At 41.5% G+C, this 13,236-nt stretch overlaps 1 protein-coding gene across 1 annotated transcript in view; it reads right to left on the bottom strand.

Annotated features, from left to right (window-relative positions):
- slc18a2 (solute carrier family 18 member 2) overlaps positions 1 to 12,947 on the bottom strand; it is a gene marked incomplete at both ends in the record, with an annotated part of 42,508 nt that extends 29,561 nt beyond the window's left edge. The window contains 2 exons of the mRNA XM_083898190.1: positions 301 to 628; positions 12,815 to 12,947. Coding sequence (XP_083754316.1) covers positions 301 to 628; positions 12,815 to 12,947 — 461 coding nt within the window. The remainder of the gene's footprint in view (positions 1 to 300; positions 629 to 12,814) is intronic.
- Between the last annotated feature and the right edge of the window lie 289 nt (positions 12,948 to 13,236).

The following is a 13,236-nucleotide window of genomic DNA, read 5'->3' as shown; positions in this document are numbered from 1 at the left end:
CATCATCATTATTATAATGCTGTTTTGCAATTAAACTGTACTTTTCTATCAAAATTTGGGAGGAGGAGGAGGAGGAGTTAGGGCAGGTGAGTGCAGCCACTCACTGACTGACCCGCGAACGTACTGCACTCAGGGAGGACGTGAGTCACGTGGCAGGGCACTGGGCTCCTGCTAAGCACTGAACGATTTAGTGAGCGAATCTTTTGAACGAATAATTTTAATGAACTGATTCTAGGGATTCAGTACACTCAAATGAACTGCCGATCCCATCACTACAACAAAGAGACAACATCCACCTACCTGTTAGTAAGTGGTCCTATAAAGGGGTTGGTGATGAGCTGTACTGTGGCCTTGGATGCAAACAACAATCCCACTTTGACGTTCTCATTGAGCAGCCTTTTGTTAGACCGGGGACAGTCAGAGGAGTTCTGTGGCAGTGCTGCAACAGGTGGGTTTGTAGGGACCAGAGTGGTGGGCCTGGCTGTGGCGTTGGAAACAGGCACTCTCACAGAGTTGTCATATAAGGACACAATGCTGTGGAAGGATCCAGGAGGGTCCTGCTGTGTCATGGTATTGTTCATTTCCGTTGTCTCGTCCAGATTGTACAGGTAGCTGGGAATGATGGGAACTGTCAGGGGGAGAGAGAGAGAGACAGAGAGAGGCAGAGAGAGAGAGAGGAGAGATTTTTAGAAAAATATTTACATATTTTGTAAATATTATTAAATATACAAATATTTACAAATTTTTCAATGATACAACACTTGGATAAAATAAAGTGCTAATAACAATAATAATAATAATAATACTAATACACTTTATTTGTATAGCTACACCTTTCATACCAGGATTGCAGCTCAAGGTGCTTCACAATAAAAGTAAAATAAAAGTCAAAAACAACAAATCAAATCAACAACAATATAGGGGAAAGGGAAAGTCTGAAGTAAAAATTTAAAAAAATAGTTTTAACTTTAAAATAAAGTAAAAATTAAAATAATACAACACAGGGTGGAATAAAAAGGAGCTAGTTGAAGGTAGTGTTGAGAAAGAAAGAACTGATCTTTTGAGTGAACGAATTGAATGGGATCACTTCATGAACTGATTCGTTCCTTTCTTAGTTCAGTTGAGCTCAGCAGCGAGCGTGGCGGCCGGGAGTGGAACTGCCACGTTCTGTGAATCACTCGTGTAGTCGTTCACCGACGCCGTCACTCACTCAAGAATCTTCGGTAAACTACGCCAGCTAACGTGCGCCGAGCGGGGAGGGACTAGTAAGAAGAACTGTCTGCTGCTCTCACTCACTCCTGGAGGATGTGATTCGTTTGCGCTGTCACTCACTGACTCACTCATGATTTGCGAATGTACTGACACAGAGAACTGTCACGGAGGAGGACGTGAATCACGTTCACAGCTCGTGCTGATTCGCGAACACAGAACTGCAACGGATTCACGTCCTCAGCGAAACAGTCGCGGCGGCGCGCTGCTGTGTTTCTTTTGTAGAAGACTTCTACAGAAACAGGTGATTTGGCGTCCTTTTCTGCAAGCTGACGGCTAATGTTGAGTCAAGCTAAGCCACTTAAAAACAAGCGCACACACACACACACACACTCGCCCCATTAACAGACTTAGGTACACATAAAGTAATGTGCCTCTATAATAATACAAATACTAAAAATTAAAATAATAATAATACATGTATACATTTAATTTGTATTTAAGTCCCAATTCAGATAAAGGGTTAGGGTTTTTCCCACGTTGTGTTGTGCCCTGTCGTACCCATTTCAGCGAAGTTGTAATTCCCAATCTCTATGACAAAACACGCAAAGCCCTTGAAAATGATTTGGCTCAGACACAACCCCTTGCACTGACCACGGATAGTTGGCATTTTACCATTTGAAAGCGTTTTTTGTTACAGTTGTATACTTTTTTATTGACCTCCACCAGGAGGTATATGTTTTCTCCGGCGTTTGTTTGTTTATTTGTCTGTCTGTTAGTGACCGACACAACTCGAAAACTCACTGATGGATTTGGAGGACATGTCCGTAATGGGACCAGGAACAACTGATTAAATTTTGGCGGCGTGATCCGTACATGTTGCGCGCCGGTAGGGTGTATTTTGGCGGAGGTTTGCGCTCTCCAAGTGCCTTTCTAGTTCTTTATGTATATATTATACTGCTGTATATTGTATACAAGCAGTCAAAGCTAAGTGGCACTTTATACCATTTGAAAGTGTTTTTTTCAAACAGTTTTACACATTTTTATTCTTTATATATATTTTATACTGCTGTATATTGTATTCAAGTAGTGAAGGCTGAGAGGCAATTTATCAATCATCATCAATCAATCAATTTGTATAGCCCATAGTTTACAAAACATAGTTTGTCTCACGAGACTTCACAGGGTTGGTAACATCCTCTGTCCTTAGACCTTCGACCAGGGTAAGAAAAAACTACCAGGGAAAAAACCCTTGTAACAGGGAAAAGGGTAGAAACCTTAGGGAGAACCACAGGTGAGGGATCCACTTCCTGGACGGACAGATGTGCAGTAGATGTTACCCAAAACATACAATACACAATGACAAATAATAAAAAGTAAAAAGTCTTTAAACTTTGTCTTTACCATTTGTAAGTATTGTGTTTTGTTAACTGCTAAATGCAGTTTTTGCTGACAAACAAAATAAATATATAATTTTTGGGGAAAAAAAGTAGTTTTCTTTACGCACAAAACATACCGAGGCCCAAAAACTGAGGTACATACCGTACCGTGGGTTACCTGTAACGTTGCACCCCTAGTATATACTGTACATTTTAACCTAATAATGGAAAAATCATCAGCAATGCTCTGTGTTCTAAGGGTTAATAAAACCTGAACTCTAACCAGGTCTGCAGGATTAGGTATCCAGGTTTGTTAAGGGTCCTTTCATAGATCAAGTTCTCTGCCCGAGAGCCTCTGGCTCCAGAGTTCAAGGTTCCTCGGCTACACAGACAGACTGCAGCTCCAGCAGAGAGCCCAAGGCCTGGGAAGGGTTCAATGCCAGCCCCACTGGCCCATGACTTAAAGGGATATTTCACCGTTGAGAAGATGGATATCTATTAAAACTAGGTCATCTATGTAGTATAAATGTGAAATAATATTTGAAGCAAGTGCCTTCTTGGCTGAGAAAAGCAGAAACATGTTTTTATCGCTCATGTACACGAAAGACAACAACTCCCAGAATGCACAGCGCTCGCTTCCTGCGAGATTTCACACAACGCCATTGTTGCTCCCGAGAGACACAGACGCGTCCATTAGCAGACAGCGTGACACACGGACACAAATCCCAGAGGGGAAAAGCCATAGTTGGCGGATACATAACGGACCTGCAGGTTACATTTATTGTTATTGTTTATTGTTATTCATGTTTGTTCAAGACGCCTATATAGACAACAGTATAATGTCCACAGCTCACCCAGTTGGTATATTTAGCTGAAAGGTTTGTTTTCCTGAAAAAAAGTAAAATCTTGGTTCATATTTTATATGTGATTGTATTCATTGTCCTTTACAGTTGAAGCATGGATTAATCAAGTCTTGGAGAAACTCTTCACAGCATCCAGCTCTGCTCCTCTTCACCACTGTGACTCCAGCTGTCCCACATCAGATTCTGATACCTACATGTACATACTCTACATGTTTCATTATTTATTTTTTGTTTGCATATTGTGTTAGACATGCTTTTAGATTTGGCTCCTTTTTTATTTTAATTTGTACTCTTGAATATGATGGTAAAACATTTTCCTTTGTGAATAATAAAGTTATTTTTTCACCTTCACACCCTGCATGCATTTGTACACCTGTGTAATGTAAAGACTTGTGGAAGGAAGCTGAATATTTACTGATTTTGTTATATTATTATCCTAGACAAGTTAGATTTACGCAATAAAAATGATGTAGTTGTCATCAGTACACAAAGTAGCTCTAATTCTGAAGTGTTTATCAACCCTTTCCCTCACTTTTCATCTAATAATACTGTAATGGAGGAACACTAAGGGCTAGAAAATAAACCACAACATATATGAATTTACATTTTTAATATTAATAGTCATAAAAAGACAGACTTATTATCAACAGTCTTCATAGACACTGTACTGTTTTCATGTGATGCGTATGTTCTTCTGAACACAGGCAGGTAAAACAAGACGATCGTCTTTCCCCAGTCTTTGGATCCACTTCACGAAGTGATGGTAAGGTGTTAGGTGATATGACTGTCTGTTAAACAATAATTATAGCGTTAGCGAATCGAAGTAGCTGTTCTTACATGTAAATGAACTGTAAATTTGCTAACGTTAGCTCAGCTGGCGTAACATATAAACATGGATAAATATGGTGGTAAAAATAAATATAAAACAAAATACTCACTTTATACGGAGGCTGCTGTTTATCCCGTTTCCTTCATCCACCGGGCCGGCGCCCGCTACCCCCGTTGCCCGTCCGTCCGAGATGTTCCAGATCCGGCCAGTGCCAGGCCGAAGTGCGTGCAGCTCGGCTCCGCTGCGACCTGGCTCTGGCTACACTCGGCCAGAGTTGCTAGCTAGAGCACAAAACGTTCGCCAGGTACTCGGTTCCGGCCGCAGGCACCGTCAAAAAGCAGGCATTTTCCATCGCAGCCACATCAGTTTGAAAACTACATTCTGTCATTATCTTCTCAGTTTACAAGGCCAAATTAAAGAGAGCGAGAGCCAGTAGCAACTTTTTAGCAAAGATGGCGGACACTGTGTTTACATTCTGGGAATGAAGTCTCGTCCATTCTGGGAAGTCTCGTCCCCCTGTGGGTGAGTCAAAAAAGTGCAGAACTAGAGTTGTAGTTTAAACACTGAAACTAATGAGCCCCTACACACGTGACACACCTTTTTGCGTCATCTGACGCGGTTTGTCACGTGTGTGGGGGCTCTATTGGAAAAGGGAAAACGGATTTATTACAGCTCAGTGAAAAACTGCGGGAGGGAAACACATTTTCTAAAATATACTACCCCTATTCTAGCAACACAAAGCCACATGCAAATCAGTGAAGTATCCCTTTAAAAACACTTTGGTAAAAAAAAAAAAAATACTGCTGGCCACATCTCTCCAAAACAAAAAAAAATTTTTTTTAATTTAATCAGTGGAAATTTGCGGACCGCAGCGCAAACTCTCAAGCTGCCATGAGAACTTGAGAGTGTGAGTGTTTAAAAATAATATTATTAATGTGCCTACAGTGACAAACATGAATTATTCTGTGACAAACAATACTAATACACCATGTATGTTTGAACATGTGTGGATAAGCTCAGAGAGGACATTGAAGACAAAATTGATCCTTTGCGCAAACACATACTGCAAACGTGTGTGGGTGTGAGTGTGACACATTATTTTCACTAAGTCTTACTTTGAGCAAATAACTGAAATTGATTTTCCATAATCTTTTCTTTATCTAAATAGACACACTGCTGACGTAAACGTGAACACATGAACACACGTCACTCTCCATCGAATAATGAAAATTAAAAAATTTAAATACAAATAAATCAAAGAGCAGGAAAAAGAGTGCAAAAAAAAAGATTAAAATTAAAATAGCACAAAACCCTTGTTTAAAACAAGAATTACAAACCAAATGTACTGTACAACATGGATAGGCATTGGGTGGGTGTGTGTGTGTGTATAAGCACATACAGTTTAGGCTGTCAGACAGGGTCAAAATCAACATATCAAATATACTTAAATTAGTATAAAAAAAATACATGTTTACTTTAACCTGTAAATGTATGTATATCATACATTGTATGTTTTTTTGTGTCATTCTAGTAAGTTTTGATTTTTTTTAGACGTTGGAGCAATAACCAGTTGTTTTTACACTTTAGTCTGCACTGTGAATTTGAAATGTTCCGGTTTTGAATAAAGATGTGGCAATTACAAATGTTTCTTTTTTTAACCGATTCATCGATTAATCGGAAAAATAATCGACCGATTAATCGATTATTAAAATAATCGTTAGTTGCAGCCCTAATCCACAATCTAATCACGTTCTAATCATGTCCTAGTGTATATTCTAATCACGCTCTAGTCACGTTCTAGTGCACGTTTAGCATTGAAATGTGATCTCCTGGTGGCCGGTAGCAAGCGTCATGGCTGATGATCATGACCAACCTCTCCGACACACAGTGCTGCAGTTGCACATACTGTGGTCTTCCAGTGAGGTTCTCACCTAGAAGAGTTAGCCAGGGCCGATATTTCCCGTCACTATCCTCGGTTCGGGCCCTTGATCAAGCATTTGTGTTTTTTCTCCCTCGTTGTGTTTGTGTCGTATGTTATAGCACGTCATATTGTGTGAAGGTGTAAAAACCTGCGGCCATGAACGCATCATTTAAAAACCAGGAAGCGTATCGTCATTAGCAACATAATGGAAGCGGATCTCAGTGGCTCTGTTATTGTTGTAAATTAGACTGTGGCAGCAGGTACAACAAGCTCCCGCTGTGGGGAGGTACGTGTACAATTATGGCTCACGTATTTAAAAAATTGTCAGGTTTAAATCAGGCTCAGGCTCGTAATTACAGTTAATGTGTCGGGCAGGGCTCGGACACAACGTGCACAGGCTTGGGTCGGGCTTGATTTTTTGGGCCTGATCTAAGCTTTTTTTTTGTTTTAAGTTAAAGGGATAGTTTGGATTTTTGAACATGAAGTTTTATGGCACAGACCAAGAAGCTCTTAACGCTAAGATCTTCTTTGGAGCGCTCTTAAGAATGATGTGAAAGAAGAACATGTTTCCCAGAGTTACTCTTAGCTTAAGAAGATCTTTCACTAAGAAGGAAACGTAAGATCGAGCTGACCCCCTCTTAACAGCCTTCTTAGCGATCAAATGTTCAGTGATCATAGCCTGCCACTAGGGGCGTCTAGATTTCTAGGCTACAGTGATCAAGCCGCATCAGGGAAATTTATATCCTCCACTTTTTGAAATAATAAAACAATGTTCAATGTTGAAATGCGCTCATAGCTGTGGACCACTGGCGCAAGAAACATAGGCTAATAGTAGAGAAGAAAAAACTGTTGTTGCGAATTACACGTTTATGAGTTTATAGTACTACACATAAAAAAAAACAACAACCCTGTGGCATTTCACAGATATCAAGAAAACAGATGTAATTGAACACAGCTGAACCTAATCCAGAGAGGCTTCACCTGCTACTCTATATAAAGGCGTTGCCAAAGTCTGCATGTGTGAGAAACCATGGCTGCAATACAGCACATTCTCGCTGCTAATCAACAGCGTCGCCGAGCGCGGAGCCAGACAGTTTATTTAAACGCATACGTGCGTCAGCACTTCTCCCCACTCGTGCTGTCAGAGCAGGCTGTCCAGGAGAAGTACCGGCTGCCCCGTGCGACGATCCGACAGCTGATCACTCTGGTGACTCCACACATCCAGAGAGCAACCCGCTGCAATTTTGCCCTCAGCCCGGAGGTGCAGCTCCTGGCTGCTCTGCGTTTTTACGCAGTGGGGAGCTTCCTGGAGGTGGTGTGGGACGGCACCGGCCTCAGCAAGGCGTCTGTGTTCCGGAGTGTGGCAGCTTTTCTTTCCTTTAGTTTCACCAAATAAAACTTCACGGTGCTGCCACACCTCGTCCACCAACACGCCCATCTCCTCCGCGGTAAACGACGGGGCCCGCTTGGTTTTTTGCTGCCGATTTCTTCCATTCTCACATGTGTGTGCCAATATTCACGGGGGTATATATGCGCTAATGGGCTTGATTACTACTTGGATACACCTGATGGCACACACACACGTTATCAAAATGAACTTAATGCTATATCCACGTGCAAGCACTTTGTTTGAGTGGGAGAGACGCGCAACTAGGCTACTTGTTGTTTTCTTTTTTATTATTTTTTCTTTTCTTTTCTTTTTATTTTATATATATATATATATATATGGTTATCAGCACATAATGTGAAGCTAATCCACTAACTCAGTACTCATCATGGATATCGCAAGTTCTTATAAACAACGACAATAGAAAGGATGGAGGATGGACGCAGTAAAGCTAGAGGAGTTATTCCAGATGGGCAATAACAAGGTAGACAACTGGTGTGCTTGTCAAAACGCCATACGTTAACGGCACGCTAGAACAAATCTAAAGGTAACTTAGCCTTTATAGGGCTGTGTAACGTTGATGGGCGTGCGTACCATAGCATTAATTCCTGCAGGCGCCCCTGAGCCTAATTGCACCTGTGTGGGGAGACCACGGGGCGCTGTGTGTGACTTATGCGCTGATAAAGCGGTGGGTGATCGATTTGCCTGGCATCGATTGATTCAGTTTCAGCAGTTTCAGCTTGATCTTACGGTTCTCCTAAGAAGGCAGTTAAGAACACATCTGGGAAACACCCGTATCTTAGCGCTCCTTCTAAGCCATTCCTTCTTAAGAGCCTTCTTAAGTCCTCGAATCTGGGAAACGCGGCCATTGTCTGTATGTTGGCACTGTGATGGAATGGGTGTAACCCCATCTTTTGCCATATATCAGTTGGGATTGGCTCCAGCCCCTCACCACCCTGCTGAGTAGCATTGCCCTTGTTTGAATACATTATGAGTTATATGTTAATTCAATGTGGCAAACTTAAATTTAAGGATGTATTGAAATTATACATTGAAATTGGTGTATCTACTGTCTCTCTGGTTCTTCTGCATTCAAATTGTGTAATTACTATTTTAGACCATGTTCGCCTCACTGATTCACTCTTACATCACTCTCTTGTCCAATCAGTGTGAGACTCATTGTCTCAGACTCCTCCCCCTTTTTAAATGCAGCAGCGGTGTGAGCAGCACCTTGTTAGACAGCTGCAACTTGGGTTTAGATTTCACAAGCAGACCATGCCCCCTAAACGCTCCGTGCTTTCCCTCACTTTTACCCTCCCTCAGGTAACTTCTTTTGTCATTTTCCAATCAGGCATTGGGTGGAGTTAACTGCAGATGAGGTGGTTTAATTACACTTTAAAGTAGTCTGGGAGCATAAACTTGGTTGAGGAGATATTATCTCGTCCCCCGGGGGAGGTAAATATCAACTGAAATGTGTCCAAAAGATTAAATTATTCACCCTTTTTAAGCCAAGAGGTAAATGTTTGTTCTACCACTTTGAAATGTGTTAATGTCAACAGATTAAAGGGAGAGAGAGAAAGAGAGAGAGAGAGGGACATGTAGCAGAGATACTAGGTACAAAACGATAACCAAACACTTCTCTTTCTTGAAAAAAGAGCCCATGGGACAGATCTAACCTGTAAACCGGTTTTTAATCCAACCTCATGATTTACCTAATGTTGACAGTTGCTAAGCTCGATTAAGAGATCAACCTTGTGATGACAGAATAAAAACTGCTTTTTCAACCAGGAGTTCAACATCTACATATTCTATTTGTTCTCGATATTGTTTCAAAGTCTGATGAGACAAACCTCCTGTAGAGCACAATACAAAGTTAAGAAGCTGAAAAATCACACAAAATGGTTTTAATTATTAAAAAACACTCAAACCGATCAATTAATTGAACAATAATTGCAGCCCTAAACTCATAAACCTCAATATATAGCAGCAGGTGTCACACACAAACACTGTCAAACGATAAAGTAAAGGATATGTAAACCAGGGGTCGCGTTAACCGAATATTTTCCGTCATTGACCGTTTTTTTTTAAAATGGCGACGGAAAAATCTGAGGGCCATCCGTCATTTTGACAGGTTGCAATTCACACCCCTGACCACTTGGTGGCGAAGAGCATATTAAAGTAATTGGCTCTTGTAGAAGACGAAAAGTAGAAAAGAAGAAAAATGTCACGGCAGTTGAGTGTCAGAAGTTTCTTTAAGAAGCCCAATAACGATGTTGATAAAAGAGGTGAAAAAAGAGGGATAGATGCAGATGAAGATGAAGGACAAACTCGGCCCTTGGCCTCGGCGGAGCGAGGAAGCAGCAGCACGGAGGTGAGGCGGGAGTACAGAGTTCAGTGGGAGCGGGAGTTTTCCTGGCTGAGGACGGAGGATGGAAAAATCCGGGTGGTGCTGACAGCGCGTTAAAGAGCTATGGACAGGAGGGTTAGGACCGCGTCTGTGACCCACTCATATTCCACTATTCATTGTTCATATGTAGCTACTGTCAGATGTTTTTGTTACTACGGAGAAAAAGTAACATATTCTTCATATTCTGCTTGATGTGTGTATCCACGGTGTGGATTATTTGTTCAGCTTTTTTGGACTGAATATTAATTAAAAATGAATAAAAATTAAATGCAATTGAATATTTATTATCATTTAAGGATTTAAAGTGACCGGTAAAAATATCTTATGACTTGGCTGGACTTATTGGAGAGCCTTGCCTGCGCTTGTCCTCCTCCTCCACCACAGGGACTTAAGGTTGCCACTGTAATGGTAAATTCAATTTCTCTATCTCAGAGCTACAACTGCCCATCACCCTATACCTGCCCAACACAGAATACCAGGTCCTTTTGTGTAGTGTATGTTGTGTAATTCGGATGTATAGCCTGAACTGACACCGTCCTACAACATCCCGGGGGGGTCGGCTCCCCGATACCTACAGTGTAAAAAAATGGTTGGGAACGCCAGACTCCTTTGTCTATTGGAGGAATGCAAAAGGGGAGATGCTCAGGTAAAAATGTGGAGGGCTCACTTTGCTCTGGGTCTTTCTCCAGCTGGGATCACTCCTGTGAAGATTGACCTTTTCCTTGCAAAGACAACAAGAACTTGTCAGCCAGCAGAAGTTCTCTATTTCATTCACAACACCACGTAGTTTGAGGAACCAATCCAACACAAACTGAATCACAGATCTACCAGAAGGAGCCTGTCCTCCACTCCCGTTACGTCCCATAAAGTCCTGTCCGTAAAGTTTTTTTAAGATAGGTGTCCCTAGCTGTCGCATAAAAAACAGCAACCTGGCAATAGCTGCGACAAGGCTTTGATATCACACAACATACTCGTATTGTCATTGTAACTCTCCGCTTAGCCAAGTATTTTTTAAACCTAACCTCACTAACATTGCGTCTAATCTAGTTGAACAATAGTGGCATTGTATCTCTCCTACTGCTGCAGGAAGTACATTAGGTTTGTGATGATTATAGAAGATAAACTGGCTGAACCCAGAAATGAGAGGAAATCTAGATTGTCTTCAGAAAAAAGGAGGAACTACTTTATTTACAAAAATAAACAAGACCAAGTCAAAGGAAAACACACAACTAAGGGGGCAGAGGCTGGCCAACTTGCAGGAAGAGATCTGAGTGCAAGGAACCAGCCTATTCTCATCAAAGATTGGTACTGAAAGCTAGGAAAGGTAATGCACAGTGTTTTTGTACGCTTTCACACGTCATATTGGTCACGGAGCTGTGGTCACGTGACGATGCGCTGTATTCCCTAACCCTGTCCCTTTCCCTCATCCTAACAATCAGCACAGCCATAACAGTAACCGTAACACGAGGTAGAGACCTGAAAAATCTCTGTTATAAGTGAAAAGGGGAAGATAATCCGTTCACCGAATGCATAGACACTCGTGCTTCACTCGCCCTTGTGTGCACAGTTGAAGGAACACAGGGACTGCTTCTTGCTGCCAATTTGGGTGGATTGAACCGTTATGACTTATTTAGACAAAGTAGTATTTTTGTGGAATCAAAAGAGAGACTGAGATATAGAGAGACTTGCAGCTGGTTGATTTTATGTAAAAGATTTCTGTGATTATTTCCATGAACCTCGGCTCACACTCATTATCAAATCTGAAAACATTCAAAAAAGTACAAAACTTAAACTGTGATTTTTTTTAAAACCGTAGTATGGAGAAAAGTCCCAAGTAGGGAAGAGAATATTATAGGAAGAAGAAGCCCGGACAATTATAACAGATGTTTGTTTTGCCATGCAGAGCAGGCACTCTAAGAATAACAATAGATGCTTGCGTGGCTAGAAGGTTGCTGGTTCAGTTCCCAGTCCGGGTCTTTCTGTGTAGAGTTTGTGTTTTCTCCCTGTGTGTGAGCAGATTGTCTGTGGATTCTCTGGCGTCCTCCCAAAAAGGTCAATTGAACAGTATAAATTTCCCCATAAGTGTGAGTGTGTGAATGAATGGCTGTTTGTCTCCATGTGTCCCTGCGACTGGCGACCTGTCCAGGGTGTCTATGTCAGCTGGGATTGGCACCGTCGCCATATTTTTGAATTTAAATATGTATCAGTCCATCGGAGGGCAACAACCATTCACTCACACACCTACAGTCCAATAACCCTAATCTTCATTCACATGAAATATTGAAGTTTATATTAATTATCCCCATAATAAAAATTCACAACTATCTGAGTGTTTTACACAATGACATTAATGCTCAGCTTTGACCATCAGCTCATTGTGGTGAATTTGTATTGCCGTGATAATCATGAATGGAGAGAAAAACATAAATATTTAACATGAGTGACTTATTTTTTTAATGTGAGAGCTGCATCCTCATGACCTACTATGATCTTATAAAATTATTTTTCACTTAAAGAATGTGTATCTGTGTGCAGACAGAACGCAACGTGGATCATAGTTATTTGTGTCAGGATATCATGACAGAAAACGTATATGTTGGATTTCAAATGTCATTGTAATCATTTAGTGAGTCAAAACTCATCAGTGCTGGGTCATCCATTACATTTATTAGATACTTGATTGCGCTGAGTTGCTGTGCGCTGAGCATGTTGGACCCAGTTGACAACCTGTTGCGCGGGTTTTGAAAAAAAAAAAAAAATCACAACAAAACAAAGCAACCAACAGACAAACAAAAAGAGAGGTGAGAGTTTGCACCTACCGACCACAGTGAGCAGCATGTTGTCCAGGAGCAGCGCCACGAAAACAATGAAGAGAATCAGTTTCCTCGACTGTCTCTCCTCCCTGAGCCATTTCAGCAAGTTAAACTGCCGGAGCTCATCTAATCTCCCCATGATAGTCCTCCAAAAAGACCAGAGACAGCAAAGAAAAAAAAAACAACTCTTCCTGCACAGGAGAACAAGACGAGACACGGAAAAACTGAAATCCTGTCAGTATAACTCAGTGGATAAGTTGGAATATGGAGCAGTGCGCGCTGCGGTGAGGAAATCTTACCTGAGACCAAGAGGCAGCAGCAGCAGCAGCAACAGCAGCAGCAGCAGCAGCAGCAGCAACAGAGGGAGGAGGAGGAGGATGCTGACTTTCTACTGACTGGACTGGACCCACTGCTGACGTCATTTAGCC

Source organism: Microchirus variegatus (assembly GCF_963457635.1).
Source record: "Microchirus variegatus genome assembly, chromosome: 11".
NCBI classification, from domain to species: Eukaryota; Metazoa; Chordata; class Actinopteri; order Pleuronectiformes; family Soleidae; genus Microchirus; species Microchirus variegatus.
The sequence above is the reverse complement of the archived record's forward strand: the minus strand, read 5'-3'. Positions and strand labels throughout refer to the sequence as shown.